General features: G+C 34.8%; 1 protein-coding gene across 1 annotated transcript in view; it reads left to right on the top strand.

Annotated features, from left to right (window-relative positions):
- Positions 1–18573, top strand: part of PIGK (phosphatidylinositol glycan anchor biosynthesis class K) — a 124284-nt gene that overhangs the window by 64676 nt on the left and 41035 nt on the right. The window contains exon 10 of the mRNA XM_042952260.1: positions 17644–17728. Within this exon, the coding sequence (XP_042808194.1) occupies positions 17644–17728 (85 nt within the window). The remainder of the gene's footprint in view (positions 1–17643; positions 17729–18573) is intronic.

The following is an 18573-nucleotide window of genomic DNA, read 5'->3' as shown; positions in this document are numbered from 1 at the left end:
TGAAATTTCATCAGAAGGAAACATTTCTCAATAAAATAATACCCTGTAATATTCAGAATTAGATACATATCACTTTTCCAAAAATAGGAAATGAATACAAATGAGTTAGAGAGGTGGTTTGAAGTTAAAGAACAATCAATTGACTTCATTTTCAGAATTGTTGCTGACTGCATTTTTATGGGGGGAAAAAAACTCTTCTGTTATGAAATACCTAGATGTGCTGTAAATTACAAAACAGACAAACAGCCCCCCTCCCATACACACTTTTAAATACATAGCTGAGCTACCAAGAAAGTAGTTAAATGGAAACAACACAGTTTGATAAATGGCGTTTCTGGCTTTTTCTAGATTGAACCAGAACTGGTGGCATCCCCTTATTCATTGGGAGTGCTGCACAGGTTCAGTTTTGTACAATGTACAATGTTTCTAGGTAGTTGCAGCTTGTGTTCCAAACATGCAACTTCCTAGGCGTTTGGCAACAACTTCAGACCCTTTGTCTCCCTATGTTTACTTAAACTTACTATGAAAGGAATATGGATGAGTTGGGTCCCTCTCTTAAAGCCAACCCATGACATGTCCAGATACACCATAATTCAAAAATGCTTTTACAAGGAACCATGCTTTATTTTGCTGCAGGCCTTTCTATCTATCTGTGAGGCAGAAAGTATTTATGAGAGCCCATTGCTGAACAGTGGTTCCCAATAGGAAGCTCCACTTTCCTCAGTAATAGGAAAATCTGTTGGAGGAAAACATGTAAGGAGCTAAAATCCAAGGGGTAAGTAAATGTGGAAGGCCAGGCTCCCTAAATGATAATTATTGATATAGAAATCTAGAGTTCTAAGTTAGAATGGCTTTCTGTGAGAGGAGAAAAAACTGTGAGTCTATTTGTGGGTAGTTAAGTTTAAGGAAATAACTCAGCTTAAAATTATACAACTAAATTGTGTATACAATGATTATACAACTAAACTATGGTTAAAGAATGAACAAAAAATGACATTTTCAAACATGCAAAAGCTGAGTATTTTAAATCAATACACCTTACTTAAACAATGTCTAAAGGAGATATACTTCTTGAAAAAGGCAAAGGAGCTGGGAAAGAGGTCTGAGTGGTAGTAAAATGGTAGTTAATTTAACAAAAAATTGAGTATGTTTTACAATTATGATAACAGTGATGATGATAATTGGGGAAGTAAGATAAATTGAAGCACTAGTGTATTTAATAACAATAATACATAAGAAGGAGAGGAGGTGGTTTTAAAGTATTTTGAGGTTTTTTTGAGGGGGAGAAGGGTGGTAAGTTTTAATAGCTTTAGACAACAAGTTATGTATGCATTTTACATTTTGAGAATGACCACTAAATTAATAGAAATAGAGGAAATAAGATAAAAATGGTACAGGAGAAAAAAATGGAATTAAAAAAAAATCAATGTGGGGGCCACAAAGAAGTGAATGTGAAACAAGAAAAGGCAGAAAAAATAGAAATTACAAACTAAGAAGATAAATAATTATGATTATGTTTGCTTATAAAAATAAATTTAAATAAATTAATTTTACTCAATTTTAATTAATTTTTATTTTTTAATTTAAATTAATTTTGAAAACAGAGATTACCAGGGACGCCCAGGTGTCTTCATTCAGTTAAGCATCTGACTTTGGCTTAGGTCATGATCTCACAGTTCATGAGTTCAAGCTCTGCACCAGGCTCTGTGCCAACAGCTAGAGCCTGGAGCCTGCTTCAGATTCTGTGTGTTCCTTTCTCTCTGCCCCTCCCCTGCTCACACTGTTTCTCTCTCTCTCTCTCAAAAATAAATAAACATTAAAAAAAAAAAAAAACCAAACAGATCATCATATTAGGATAAAAAGAAATCTAACTACAGACATAAAACATAATGACATTAAATAGCTAACAATAAAAGGATAACCAGGCAACTGCTAAGGAAAAAAAAGCTTATATGACTGTATTAATATTGGACAAATAGACTTAAGGAAAAGGCATTAGGAAGCATAAAGAGGGTAACTAATGATTAAAAGTTTAACTCATTAGAAAGTTTAAAAGCATGTTAACTTTCAGTTACTTAATAACATAACTATATATTTTTTAATTTGCATACTTGAATTTCATAAATTCACCATTGTAGACAAAGATTTCAACATCACATTATAAGAATTTTTTTTTTTTTAGAAAATGACAAATGATTTCCCCCCAAGTTTTTAAAATTAAAGATATGAGCAACATGATTAACAAGCTTGATCTGATAGATACAGCAATTAGCAAACATTCTTCTGAAGCCCAAATATAATTTTTTTTTTGAGAGAGACAGAGACAGCATGAGTGGGGGAGGGGCAGAGAGAGAGAAGAGAAAGAATCCCAAGTAGGCTCTGCATTGTCAGCACAGAACCTGATGCAGGGCTTGAACCCACGAACTGTGAGATCATCATCTGAGCCGAAACCAAGAATCAGACGCTTAGCCATCTGAGTCACCCAGGCGCACCCACCAAATGTAATATTTTAAAAAGTTGACCCATAGTTGGCCAAAAATGCACATCTTAAAACTACAAAGTATTGGAATCTTATGGAACTTTTTTTAATCACCATAGAATTGTTACAATCAATAACAAAAAAGAGAACTGTTTAAAATATATATGTGTAGAAATTCTAAAACATACTTTGAGTAATTCTTAGAATAAATAAAATATCAATGTAAATTAAAAAAACAGAAATGAGTAATAATGAAAATATTAAACATCAAAAGTAGTATATACAGTTTCTGATTCTGGATAGGGATGAAATAATTCACAACAGGCTTATGATCCCACCAAGAACAACTAGAAAAACCAGGCAAAAATAATATTTTTAAGGACATCAGAGAAGTACAGAAGCAATGAGGACAAGAAGCTAAAAATCTAGATTTGGGAAAACTTCTCAGAGGTGAGCTGAAGATCTGTAGCCACTTTCCACTGGGTTAATTTACTGATTTGCGGAGTAGGACAGAAATTGAGAATCTGAGTTTGGTCCAGGAAGTGGGTCATTGCTTGTGGATAGAGAAACCAGAATTTTTGGTGATTGTTTGAAGCTAGAGTGACACAGTTGTCACTCAATCACAAAACCAGTTTCCCTTTCAAAATATTTCTCTCAAGTTCTGAAACTAAAGTAAACCTAACTGCTAAGCAGGAAACCTCTTGAAAACTAGAGCTGAATTTATTAGTTTTGTAATTTGGAGAAGATAAAGATCTTAAGGGTGAGAGCTCCCAAGGAACATACCAGCTGAGGGATGACAGTTATGGGGATGGTGGTGAATTGACACATAATTTATAGTTACTTTTCCCATTGGGTATACTTACTGATTTTCAGTGCAACAGGAACAGAAATTGGCAAACTACAGCCCATTGACCAAATCTGTCCAGCTATCTGTTTTTGTAAATAAAGTTTCATTGGAAAACAACCATATTTATTCCTTCATTCATTTACGTATTGCCCATAGCTGCTTTCATGCTATAATGGCAGAGTTGAGTAGTTTTGACAGAGACTGTATGGCCAAAAAGCCTAAAATACTCTCTGGTCCTTTACAGAAGAAAGTTATTCACCTCAACATTAGAGGAATCTAGGTTTGGCCTCTGATAAGGGTCACTTATGGGGACAGAGTGACCAGTATAGCTTTTGGCAGTTCAGTGGGCCTGGAGTGCCAGTTCTGAAGTTGCACAGGATAAGGGACAAAAATCTAAGCCAGAAACCTTTCAAAAGCATGGTGGAATTTTCTGTAGTCTACTAAAGACCTGCCAGGCTTCAGTTTAAACCTTGAATGTCTTTACCATAAGATAGGGACAAATTAGAGGTAAAATGAATCTTAACAAAATCGTAAGGCAGTCATAATTCAACTCAATCTCTGGTTAAATGGAAGTGATCAGATCACTACTCTCCAGCTGCCTAGCAGAGGAAAATGTGGATTTTTTCAGTTGGTAAATAGCATTGTCAATAGGTTTTTTATTTTTAATTATGAAGTGTCCTATATACCATCAATCAAAAATTAGGCACATATAAGACAGGACACTATGACCATATATTAACAAAAACAAAACAAATCATAATATAGAAGCAGATCCAGAAGTGATCCAGAACTTGGAGTTAGTAGGTAAGAACCTTACAAGTTCATATTAAACCATGTATTTAATATGTTTAAGAAAAAAGGAAAAATAATTCTTTTTTTTTCAACGTTTTTTATTTATTTTTGGGACAGAGAGAGACAGAGCATGAACGGGGGAGGGGCAGAGAGAGAGGGAGACACAGAATCGGAAACAGGCTCCAGGCTCCGAGCCATCAGCCCAGAGCCTGACGCGGGGCTCGAACTCACGGACCGCGAGATCGTGACCTGGCTGAAGTCGGACGCTTAACCGACTGCGCCACCCAGGCGCCCCAAGGAAAAATAATTCTTGAAAACAGATGAATGATAGAGAAACACCAGAGAATATGAATATATATAAAACAAGTGAACATTCTAAAATTGAAAAATGTAGTGTCTGAACTAAACTCAATGAATGGCTTAATAACAAATTGGATATATCAGAAAACAGGATTAGTGTACTTGAAGACAAGTCAATAGAAAATATCCATGCTGAAGCAGAGAAAGGAAGAAAGAAACAAATAGAAAAGAAAGTAAGAAACATAGTAGATTCAGTAAAATGCTATAGCATGTATAGCGTCTTAGGGGACAGATTGATAATAGAGACGAATCAATAGTTAAAGAGATAATGAGCAAAACTATGGAAACCCTTCAAACCACATTCATCTAACTCTGCTAACCCTAAGCTAGATGAACCACAACTTGGCACATCAATGCTGAAAAATCATAGAGGAAAATCTTAAAAGTCCACGAGAGAAGAAAAGACATTACCTTTAATACTGACATAAACAGTAGAAACCAAAAACAATAGAATGACATGTTTAAAGTGCTGAAAGGAAGAAAACTTCTAATCTGTAATTCTTTACACAACAAAAGTATCTTCCAAAAATGAAGGTGAAATAAGATGTTTTCAGACAGATAAAACAGGAGATTTGTTGCCAGTGCACCTGAGCTAAAATATAAATAAATGGAGTTCTTCAGCCAGAAATAAAATGGTCTTAAAGGGAAACAGAGAAATTCAGTAAGGAGTGAAGAGAGTCAGAATAGGTCAGTATATCATTTAACATAATCTCATATTATTGAGACAAAAACAAAAACAAAAAAACAACTCATTGAGTTAAAAATATTTGTAGAATTAAAATATATAATAATAATACAAAAGAGGAATAAATGGAAATGTAAAATGCTATTCTTATTGGAGAAATGGTAAAAGTAATCAGCTTGATTAGACTAACAAGTCAAAGTTGGGTGTTCTAATGTCCCAGGTAACCACTATAATGTAAATATATGTATCACTATCACGTTAATAAGGGAAAAGAATTAATAAGATATTTGGTTAATTCAAAAGAAGAAAAGAAAGAAAAAGTAACATCAAAAAGATGGGAAATAGAAAATAGTAGTTAGAAATCCAGCTATATCAGTTATGAAATTAAAGATAATTAGACCAAATACCCCATTTGAAAGAGTAGGTGGTCATATTAAATTAAAAACAAAACCCCAAAATGTGCTGTGTATGTGAAATTCATTATAAGGGCACAGGATCGCTTGGAATGTGGCTAAAGTTATATTTAGAGGGAATTTAGGAAAAAAGTAAGTAAAAAAATAGTTGCTTTTTTTTTCGGTTGTAAAAAAAAAAAAAATGTACCTTCTCCCAACAAACTGCCAACTTAAATGTCTTTTTACCTCTGGTATCTATCAGACACGTGTGGGGCTGAAACTAGGAACAGGATAAAAAAGAAAGCATGCTACCTAACTCATTTAGTGGAACTAGTTTATTTTAAAACCAAACTAGATAAGAGGAGTATGAAAAATTACAGTGCCAGCCTCACTTATGATCACAGATGTACAAATCTTAAATAAAAGTCACATCCAGTGATGTATAAAATAAAAATACTTCCTGACCAAATGGAAGTTCTTAAAATTGAGAGAATGGTTTAGGATTTAAAAATATATTAATGTATTTCAAAATATTAATATGTTAAATGAGAAATATTTTATAATTGTTTCAGTTGATACAGAGAAAACATTTGATGAAAATTCATCAATCAGCGATGAAAAAAAGCAACATGACTGAAAAATAAAAAGGAGCTGCCTTGACTTAATAAAGGCCATGTATCTAAAGCCACCAACAAACATTATACTTTAGAGTGAATCTTTAGAAGCATCTCAATGACATTCAGACAGAATAAAGATACATGGCTATAATTTCATCAATTGATCATTTGTAGAGGAAGTCCCAACTAATACAGAGAAGACAAGGGAAAAGATAGCAGGTGTAAGAATCAGGAAGAGACAAACTTCCCCTGTTTTTTTTTTTTTTTTTTTTATAGACTATATAATAGAAAATCTAAGAGAATCTATCATTCCAGAATTATTAAACTCAGTAAGAGTATAGGGGTGCCTGAGTGGTTCAGTCAGTTGAGTGTCCGACTTTAGCTCAGGGCATGATCTCACAATTTGTGGGTTTGAGCCTGCGTTGGGCTGTTGTTTTTTGGCACAGAGTCTGCTGTGGAACCTCTGTCCCTCTCCTCACCCCTCCCCCACTTGTGCACACTCTCTCTCAAAAATAAACATTAAAAAAACCCCACACACTTGAGTAGAGAAATAATAGGGAAAGATGACATGCTACCCAAAGCTTAGAAAATAAAAAAAGGATTGATAAAGTTTACTGCAACAAATTAAAATATCATATATAATAAAAATGTAAACAAAGTTAAGAGAAAGTGTGAATGAAATTATTTGTGACATGTATGTCAAAGAACTCTATCCAGTTTATGAAAATAAATCTGCACATTGATACAAAAAAAAAAAAAAAAAAAAAGACAGGCCAAATAGAAAAATGACCAAAAGAAATATATTTGGAAAAGAGGAAAGACTCTTGTGCAGTAACCATTTAGATACGTTTTTAAAAGGTAAATATAAATTAAAACAATGAGATACTGTTTTAGAATATTAAGTAGTGATGATGGAGGGAAATGGGAACTTACACATTTCTGGTGGCAGGATAAATTGATATAGTTCCTTTGCATTGCAATTTGGTTGTTTCTAGCAAAATTTAAAAGTGTGTAAGTTATGACCCAGCAAGTCCCATCTTTAAATAGTTACTCTAAAACAGGAGTTGGCAAACTTTTCCTATAAAGGACCAGATAGTAAATATTTTAATCTTTATAAGTCATACGGTCTTGGTTGCCAATACTCTGCTGTTCTAGTGCAAAGGCAATAACAGATAATACATTAACAGATGAATGTGTTCAAATAAAAATTTATAGACATTAAAATCTGAGATTTATATGTTTCATTTGTCATGAATATTATTCTCTTTTTCATTTGTTTTTCAACCATTAAAACATTTACAAACCATTCTTCTTTTTTTTTTTTTAATTTTTTTTTTAACGTTTATTTATTTTTGAGACAGAGACAGAGCATGAACGGGGGAGGGGCAGAGAGAGAGGGAGACACAGAATCCGAAACAGGCTCCAGGCTCTGAGCGGTCAGCACAGAGCCCGACGCAGGGCTCGAACTCACGGACCGTGAGATCATGACCTGAGCCGAAGTCGGACGCTTAACCGACCAAGCCACCCAGGCACCCCCAAACCATTCTTATTCTTAGCTCACAGGACATACAGAAACAGGTGACATACCAGATTTGGCCTGTGGGCTGTAGTTTGTCCCTGCTGTAGAACATCTCTTGCACATGCAGACAGAGTAGCCTGGAAGGATATTTATTGCAACATTATTTCTAGTAATATATAATTGTAAGCAGATGTCCATCAATGTTGGAATATCTAAATAATATGGAGCATTTTCATATTATACCATATAGGTATTAACAGAAATGAACTAGGTTGATAGTCATATTTATATGCTTGGATCTCAAAAACATAATATTAAATGAAAAATGCAAGTGACTGAATTATACATAGAATATAATTTATTAATGAAACTATAGATATTCTAAATATTTTTCATGTATACATGTGTATATGTGAGAGCAAAATAAAATGACTAGAATAATACACATATAACTTTAGTTTTATGTGCCTTATAGAGTGCCTACTGCTGGTTATGTGCTCAATAATTTTGACAGGTTTTCCTCTGACCACCCCCACCACTGCCATTTTAGAATTGCCTTTAACTCTACAAAGGTAATTCCATATGTATAAAAGTTAGATGGTTCTTCCCTGATGAACATGGATGCAAAAATCCTCAACAAGATACTAGCCAACCAGATCCAACAATACATTAAAAAATTACTCACCACGACCAAGTGGGATTTATACCTGGGATGCAGGGCTGGTTCAATATCTGCAAAACAATTAACATGATTCATCACATCAATAAAAGAAAGGACAAGAACCATATGATCCTCTCAATAGATGCAAAGAAAGCATTTGACAAAATACAACATCCTTTCTTGATAAAAAACCTCAAGAGAGTAGGGATAGAAGGATCATACCTCGAGATGATAAAAGCCATATACAAGTGACCCAACGCTAATATCATCCTCAATGGGGAAGAACTGAGAGCTTTCCCCCTAAGGTCAGGAACAAGACAGGGATGTCTACTCTCAACACTGTTATTCAACATAGTATTGGAAGTCTTAGCCTCTGCAGTCAGACAACACAAAGAAATAAAAGGCATCCAAATCAGACAGGAGGAGGTCACACTTTCACTCTTCACAGATGACATGATACTCTATATGGAAAACACAAAAGATTCCACCAAAAAACTGCTAGAATTGATTCATGAATTCAGTAAAGTTGCAGGATATAAAATCAATGCACAGAAATCGGTTGCATTCCTATTCAACAATGAAGCGACAGAAAGAGAAATCAAGGAATCGATGCCATTTACAGTTGCACAAAAACCCATAAAATACCTAGGAATAAATGTAACCAAAGAGGTGAAAAATCTATACACTGAAAACTATAGAAAGCTTATGAAAGAAATTGAAGAAGACACAAAAAAATGGAAAAAGATTCCATGCTCCTGGATAGGAAGAACAAATATTGTTAAAATGTCGATACTACCCAAAGCAATCTACATATTCAATGCAATCCCTATCAAAGTAACACCAGCATTCTTCACAGAGCTAGAGCAAATAATCCTAAAATTTGCATGGAACCAGACAAGACCCCAAATAGCCAAAGCGATCTTGAGAAAGAAAACCAAAGCAGGAGGCATCACAATCCCGGACTTCAAGCTATACTATAAAGCTGTAATCATCAAGACAGTATGGTACTGGCGCAAGAACAGACACTCAGATCAATGGAACAGAATAGAGAACCCAGAAATGGACCCACAAACGTATGGCCAACTAATCTTTGACAAAGCAGGAAAGAATATCCAATGGAATAAAGACAGTCTCTTCAGCAAGTGGTGCTGCTGGACAGCGACATGCAGAAGAATGAACCTGGACCACTTTCTTACACCATACACAAAAATAAACTCAAAATGGATGAAAGACCTAAATGTAAGACAGGAAGCCATCAAAATCCTCGAGGAGAAAGCAGGCAAAGACCTCTTTGATCTCGGCCACAGCAGCTTCTTACTCAACATGTTTCTGGAGGCAAGGGAAACAAGCAAAAATGAACTGTTGGGACCTCATCAAAATAAAAAGCTTCTGCACAGCAAAGGAAACAATCAGCAAAACTAAAAGGCAACCAAAAAATGGGAGAAGATATTTGCAAATGACATATCAGATAAAGGGTTAGTATCCAAAATCTATAAAGAACTTATCAAACTCAACACACAAAAAGCAAATAACCCAGTGAAGAAATGGGCAAAACACATGAATAGACACTTTTCCAAAGAAGACATCCAGATAGCTAACAGACACATGAAAAATGTTCAACATCACTCATCATCAGGGAAATATAATCAAAACCACAATGAGATACTACTTCATACCAGTGAGAATGGCTAAAGTTAACAACTCTGACAATGTCAGATGTTGGCAAGGTGCAGAGAAAGGGGAACACTTTTGCACTGCTGGTGGGAATGCAAACTGATGCAGCCACTCTGGAAAACAGTATGGAGGTTCCTCAAAAAATTAAAAATAGAACTACCCTATGACCCAGAAATTGCACTACTAGATATTTATCCATGGGATACAGGTGTGCTGTTTCGAAGGGACATATGTACCCCAATGTTTATAGCAGCACTACCAACAGTAGCCAAAGTATGGAAAGATCCCCAATGTCCATCAATGGATGAATGGATAAAGAAGAAGTGGTGTGTGTGTGTATACACACACACACACACACACACACACACACACAACGGAGTATTACTCAGCAATCAAAAAGAATGAAATCTTGCCATTTGCAACTACGTGGATGGAACTGGAGGGTATTATGCTAAGCGAAATTAGTCAGAGAAAGACAAATATCATATGACTTCACTCATACGAGGACTTTAAGATACAGAACAGATGAACATAAGGGAAGGGAAGCAAGAAGAATATAAAAATGGGGACAAAACATAAGAGACTCTTAAATATGGAGAAAAGGGTTACTGGAGGGGTTGTGGGAGGGGGGATGGGTAAATGTATAAGGGTCATTAAGGAATCTACTCCTGAAATCATTGTTTCACTATATGCTAACTAATTTGGATGTAAATTAAAAAAAAAATTAAAAACCACTGAGAAAAAAAATAACGACATTAAAAAAAAAAAGTTAGATGGTTCTATGAACTTTTGGAAAGCCTGCCCACAACTTTTGCCAGACAAGAGGTTACTTCTGAAGTCCCTCATTGAGAACTAGAGCTTTGTTTTTAGGGATTTTGTTAAAACCACTTTTCTGAGTTGCTCAGGAGGTATTCTTTTTTTAACTGCTATGTGCACTTTTATATCATACTGCAAGCTGACAGAAAATGAGATGCATTTCAACAGTTGGGCCATAATTTAATGTAACCTTAGTTTTCTTAGGAGTTAAGTTTCTGTTCTCTACTTCACATTATGTTTCTTTCCTCTGCTTCATCATCTTCCTTGTGCCTCTTCAAAGTAAGTAATATACAACGTTATGTTTTAATATCTTCTTTCACAAGTTTTTAGTTTGATAATTACAAGAATGGTGATGCTGCAAACTTGGGAGGGGATTTCATTTCAAGGAAATGATACATTAGATTATTGTCTCATTGTATAACCTGTCTTCACAAAAATAATCTTCATTGACTCTTGGGACCTTTCTGGAGTTGTAATAGCATTTCATGTTTGTCTCTATTGACCAATACATTTGAGTTCTTTTCTCCCTCAGAGTATCTCTAAATGTTCAAGAATGTCATAGTGCCCCAGGTTTGTCAGGTATATCTTGCACAACAATATGTGCTGTCAGTGATATGAACGCTTCAGCATTTTTAAAAATACAGTTTAGGAGGCACCTGGGTGGCTCGGTTGAGCGTCCGACTCTTGATCTCAGCTCATGTCATGATCCCACGGTTCATGAGATAGAGCCCTGGTCAGACTCTGCAGCTGATAGCACAGAGCCTGCTTGGGATTCTCTCTCCCCCTCTCTCTTCCCCTCTGTCTCTGCCCCTCTCCCCACTCTCAAAAATAAATAAACATTTAAAAAAAATACAGTTAGAAGTGGAAATTTTTTCATCCTTTTTAAAAGACAATATTGTGTTAGGAAATTAATTTAGTTTCACTAATATACGTTTAGTTTCAAATAATTATTTTGAGATACCATGTTCAAGAGGCTATGCTAACTTGGCTAGCTTCCTGTTTTTGATGTTTTGAGAATTTCTTTGTGATTTTGGATTGCCCTAGGTGATGTGTCTTGAATTATTTTATTGATCTTCTTAATTTTTAGTTTGTATTTGGCATAGCACAGTGTCTATGCTTTCCTCTTCTTTTTTGTCAGGTATATATCTGGTGTTTGAAAAGGTGCCTTGGTGTTCTGCTCACAGGAAGCAATGTCATTTTATACACAAATAATCTAATAAAGAATAAAGATTTCACCTGTTTCTGAATCAGATGGCCTCATAAATGGACATAGTACATAATTTCACAGTATTATCTCAGGAGTGCTTGGAGAGCACAGAAAGATTTTTGAGGGCAGTGGGCATCAGTGACAGAGTAAAAGAACACAAGATGAAGGTTTGTAAAGACTAACTTTATAGATGTCAGAATTTTTCCAGCAGTATTTTATTCAGTTATGTAGAGAATTTGGACAGTATTTTGATTTGAGATGGTAGCAACGCTGTATTGGATCTAAAACCCTTTTGTAGTATAAATAATTTCCACTTACTGTTTTCTACACAGTTTAAAAAAATAGTAAAGTAGGAGCGCCTGGGTGGCTCAGTCAGGTATGTGTCCAACTCTTGATTTCAGCTTAGGTCATGAGCTCACGGTATGTGGGATTAAGCCCCGTGTCAGGCTCTGAATTGACAGTACGGAGTCTACTTGGGACTCTTTCTCTGCCCCTCCCCTACTCTCTCTCATGCTGTCTCTCTCTCTCTCTCTCTCTCTCCCCCTCTCTCAAATAATTAAACTAAAAAGAAAGAAAAAAGAAAATAGCAAAGTAAAAAAAAAAAAAAAAGAATACATAGCTTTTTCCATGCAGAAATTACTCACTTGTTAAGTTATTTAAGTAGATCTTAGTGAAGGATAGTAGAGAAATTATATCCTTTTAGGAGAGACTCAAAACATTAAAGGAATACTAGGATGGCTTTAAGAAAGAGACCTTACCATTTTGTTAGAGAGAATTCCCACTTCCCTTAGGATGGCAGCCATATGTACATTGAAATTAATATTTGTAGTTTTCTTACTTTCTGAATTACACTATAAGCATGAACTACTTGATCAGAGCCCTGAGCTCAGAGGATTTGGGCGATGGGGCTTTGAAAGTGTGGGTGACCTTAGGTGACAATTTGGGGAAAGCACTAATTCTGAGAGAATGGAAGATACCTCATAAGGGTGGGGGTTTGTCCTTTGGAGGATTGGTGGTGAAAGGGAAGAAAGAAGCAGCTGAAGACAAGGGTCTAAAAGAAATAAGATAATTTTTTTTTAGAAAAACAAATTCTGTACCCACCACCGCCACAAAAAGTACTATTTATTCAAGAGTGTACACTTCACTGTATCCACAGAGGAGGGTGCTCTTGAACTGAGAAACCTAATAAGCTAACTTACCTCTCTTCTCAACACAACTTGGTACTGATGATCCTGGAGAAAACAAGTACAGATAATCTTTAACAGAAAAAGAAGGCAGGGGTGCCTGGGTGGCTCTGTCGGTCAAGCGTTCGACTTCCGCTCAGTTCATGATCTCATGGTTTGTGAGTTTGAGCCACATCAGGCTCTGTGCTTACAGCTCAGAACCTGGAGCCTGCTTCAGATTCTGTGTCTCCCTTTCTCTGCCCCTTGCCCCCCCCCCCCCAAAAGTAAATAAACATTTTTAAAAAAGAAAAAAAAAGAAGCCAGGAGCTGTATAAAGTTGCTATAAGAAAACAAAATTTAAATAACACCTTTTACACACGCACACACGGGGTGGGGGTAGGGAGAGAGAATGAAAGGAAAAATAAAAGAAAAGCCACAAAACAGAAGAAACCTGAAATACAACACTAGAACATGAATAGCCTATATTAAGCAAGCAATTGCATTATTGAAGAACACCGTGAATCAGAGTTCCAAAACTCACAACTAAAATGTACAAACAACAGGAAGATGTATGAAACAGGAACTGATTGAACTCTGGAAAGAAATCGACAGAAGACAAAAATCATTTTAGAAATGAAAACTAAATCAGAAGGCACCCAAGTGAAGATAGAAATTACCAAAAGTTCAGTAAGAGACATAAAGAATAGAAATGAAAGAGAGTCAAGGAAATGAAACTGAAATAAGAAAGCTAAAAGGATCAGAGAGAGAGAGTGATAGAGAAAATCCAATATATTTAGTTGAAGAAGCTGAACTAGAAAAGCAAATGGAAAATGAACAGAAATAACATTTAAAATGATAATAAACTTTTCTGAAATAAAAGGAGATCTTCATTTCTATACTGAAAGATCTCCTGTGTGCTGGGAGAATTGATCTAGAACAACTGACTTAGCTATATCCTATGGATACATGGACACATAGATATGTATTAGACCTTAGAAGTATAAAAAAGACCAAGCCTCCAAGCCAAAACATAAAAATAATTTTAAAATTTAAAATATATTAAAAATGAAACTAGGAGCACCTGGGTGGCTCCAGTTGGTTGAGGGTCCAAATCTTGATCTCAGCTGAGGTCTTGATCTCAGGATTGGGAGTTCAAGCCCTGTGTTGGGCTCTGTGCTGGGTGTGGAGCCTACTTAAAAAAAATAATAATAAAGAAAAAAAATAATTAAAATTGAAAGAAAATCAGCTTTGATATATCACACTTCTAGCAACATATAAATTAAGAAAATGATGGAGAGACATTTTAAAAATGAGAAATAATTGTAATTTATTGTGAAACATTAAGTAAAACACTTCTAAGTCCATAGTGATAAGTGATAACCAAGAGTTCTTGTGAATTGTGCTTGGAATGACTTTTTAAAAATGTCTTGCAGTTATTAAGAAAATTTTCAAACCTACCCTTGGTTGATGCATACTAAAGTATTTGGATGTGAACTGTCATATCTGCAACTTACTTTCAAATGTTTCAGAAAAAAATAAAACAATAACAAAAAAAATATAGAAATATGTCTGGAATTTTTCATACCAACTATTTGACATTTTTAAAAAGTCATTCAAAACATATTGCTAGATTTCCAATATTTTTGTATCTTTTATATTGAGAGACATTTTGTGAATGAAATGTATTCCATCTTATATATTGTTACTTTAGATTTTTGGAATAAACAGGATCGAGTGCCTTTTTCATATTTGTATGTACTCTTAGAAGTACTGAAATGATTTAATCTTTATTCATTTGTTTCAGCAGATATTTATTGAAATTGTAGGAATCAAGGCAGTGGCACCAAACTGTATTGAGTAGTCATTGTATTCTTCCCCTCCACAGACACACAGTAAAAAAAAAACAACAAATACAAATATATGTCGGTTTCACTTAGAAATCTCTTTGATGATGAAGGAAAAAATTTGAGTTGAGTGATTTTATGATTGAATTGTGGTAGCTATTTATATATCCTTGCTACAAATCCTTTTTGAGATATACGATTTGCAAAAATTTTCTCCCATTCTGTAGGTTGTTTTTTCACTTTCTTGAAGCACAGAAGTTTTAAATTTTGATGATATTTGATGTATCTATTTTTCTTTTGTTGCTTGGTATGTGTTTTATATACCTAAAAATGTAGATAGGCTTTTTAAATATACATTGTGAAATTGAACATTTTAAAATAATGGGGTTTTGATAATGGACTTTTTATTTTATTTTATTATTATGTATTTTATTTTATTATTTTATTTTATTTTATTTTATTTTATTTTATTTTATTTTATTTTATTTTATTTTTAATTGTGGTAAAATGTGTTAGTCTGCTAAGGCTGCTATCATGGAGCACTATAGACTGGGTAGCTTAAACAACAGGAATTTATTTTCTCACAATTCTGGTGGCTAAAAGTCCAAGATCAAGGGGTTGGCGGGACTGGTTTCTTCTAAAGCCCTTTCTCCTTGAATTATAGATGGCCATGTCTTCCCTCAGTGTCTTCACTTGGTCTTTACTCAGTCTGCCTGTGTCTTAATCTCCTCTTCTTATAAGGATGTTATCACACTGGATTAAGGCCTACCCTAATGACTTCATTTAACCTTAATTACCTCTTTAAAGACCCTGTCTCCAAATCAGTCTTATCTTGAGGTACTTGTTCAACATACAAATTTTGGGAGGATACAGTTCAGCCCATAACATAAATGTGACATAAAATTTACCATTGTAATCATTTTTAACTATCCAGTTCAGTGGCTAAGTACATTAACATTATCATGTAACCATCGGCACTATCCATTTCCAGAACTTTTTCATCTTTCGATACTGAAACTACCCTTTATTTTTTTTAATCTTTACTATCATTTTTTATTTGAGAGAGAGAGAGGAGAGAGAGTGCCACGAGCAGGGGAGGGGGGGTGGGGGAGAAAGAGAAAGAGGGAGAGAAAGAATCTTAAGCAAGCTCCACACACAGCACGGAGCTCAGTGGAGCTCGATCCCACAACCCTGGGATCATGAATTGAGCCAAAATCAGGAGTTGGACGCACAACCAACTGAGCCACCAGGCATTCCTGAAACTACCCTGTAAACAATAATTCTCTGTTCTCCCCTACTTTGCCCTGGCAATCACCATTCTGCTTTTTGTCCCTATAATGCAATGTTTTAAGACAATTTTTTTTTGTCATGAGTGAGTCTTCAAAATTCCCCCAAATTAATTATTTTTATACTTATTCTGCAAGGTATACAGATTTTTATCTAGTTATGAGGTTCTTTAAGCTCTTAAATCATAGGCAAAATTTTGTCCTTATTTATATATCTGCCTATTTTTTGGAATAGGTTCCAGATTTCTCATCATCAGATTCCTTAATGGTAGCCCTAGAGACTCAGACTAGTCTCTTTGATTATTTTTCAAGATAAATCAAGGTTAAATTTTTAAACTTCAGTTTTTAAGTCGATAAGTTGCTGTATAATTTATAGATAAAAATGGGTGAATACGTTTAGTACCTTTTATTTTGAAATATGATGATTTCCTATTTCAAAAAAGGGCCAATTTTTTAAAAACATTTTTTCTAATTCTCTTCACTTGGGGAGATTTTATTTTTATTTCTACTGTGCACTTTACTATTTTATACTATATTAGGTCTTATTATGTCAACTCTGCATCTCATCGTAAGTGGAGATATTAAAGAAAATATTTTTCAATATAAAATAACAGCCTCTCAGTTATTGTTGTTTTCATTTTATTCACATATTCACTCAGCAAACATTTATTGAGTATTGTAAGTAAACACTGGATATACAAGAAAGACTAAGACATGGTTTTTATCTTCAGGGAGGTCAAAGTGTGTCTTAAACAGGTTTAAATAATTATCTTTGCAGGAAGAGTAAACAAAGGAGGGATTGGTGGTTGGTCCAAACAGGAAACAGAATGGAGAGCATCAGAGAGGCATGGAGCTAAGGCCCACTGGCAGGTGGCCAGTAGTTGGGGATGTGGTTGACAACAACAGACTGTTACCTAGAGGGAGAGTTGCTGGACATGGAGGTTGAATGTGTTCCGAGCCAGGTTTTGAAGTCCTTTAAATACCATATTAAAAAGCACACCCTATAAATAGGAAATTCTTAAATAGTTTTAAGTCTCAGAGTAAAAGACAGAATCCAAGAATATTAGATAATGTTAACTAATCTTATTACATCGTAATTAAATGCAATTTGAATGTATTTATGGTTACATCATTTAAAGATTATCACTAGGTGGTTTTTCATAGGTTTTCATAAATACTAGTTATTTCAGAAACATTAAGTATAGATTTTTAATAGTTTTCATATTTGGCATATTTAGATATTTGCCATATTTAAAAATAGTATTTACCTTAGTCATGTGTTTTCTAACTCCTTTTTTCAGATATAAGAAAGAGTGGATGGATGAGGAACTAATGGAACCTCTGAAATATGCTGAACAACTTCCTGTAGCTCAGATAATACACCAGGTTTGCTTTCCATTATATTCTTTTGAAAGAAACAAGATTTTTAATCTTTGAAAAGTAATTGCGTCTGTTAGATTTTTCAGAATCAATGTGCTATAGCTGAAAGGCATTCCAGGCCATCTATCCCTATTTGGACTCCACCTACTACAGCTGAAAGTCTCATTCAAAGCACAATATTAAAAGGCTACTTGCTGTGTATAGTGGAATTCTTACATAAAATACAGGGTAAAATCAGAATTATCTTTTGTTCATTACTTAACAACAAGACTTAATTTCAGAAAACTTTCATTTGAACCATTGTGTATAGTTCTTGTTAGTGACAAGGAGAAAGAGCTGAAAAATTGTCATTTGGTGTAATTTTTTTGAGTAGCTAAAATAAGAAAACAGTCTTTCCTTACTTCCTTCACCCTACCCCATTATCAGCTCTTGTAAAGTGTAATTCTAAATGTCATGTGGGCAGGTTTTTTTTTTTTTTATTCCCAATTATAATGACTCTATCATCCCTTCTGCATAACTATAATCTTAGAGAAGGCAGTGTGGTAGGTATTTAAACTAAGATTTTGTAGTGTGATTTTGATAGCATATAAAGTCTGGCTCTGCCCTGGACAGATCCTAATTTTAAATGGTCTGTTGACCGTCGCTCCTTATCAGGGAAATACAAATCAAAACCACACTCAGATATCACCTCACGCCAGTCAGAGTGGCCAAAATGAACAAATCAGGAGACTATAGATGCTGGAGAGGATGTGGAGAAACGGAAACCCTCTTGCACTGTTGGTGGGAATGCAAATTGGTGTAGCCGCTCTGGAAAACAGTGTGGAGGTTCCTCAGAAAATTAAAAATAGATC

Source organism: Panthera leo, chromosome C1 (genome assembly GCF_018350215.1).
Source record: "Panthera leo isolate Ple1 chromosome C1, P.leo_Ple1_pat1.1, whole genome shotgun sequence".
Lineage (NCBI taxonomy): Eukaryota > Metazoa > Chordata > Mammalia > Carnivora > Felidae > Panthera > Panthera leo.
This window is presented reverse-complemented; position numbering and strand designations above follow the sequence as displayed.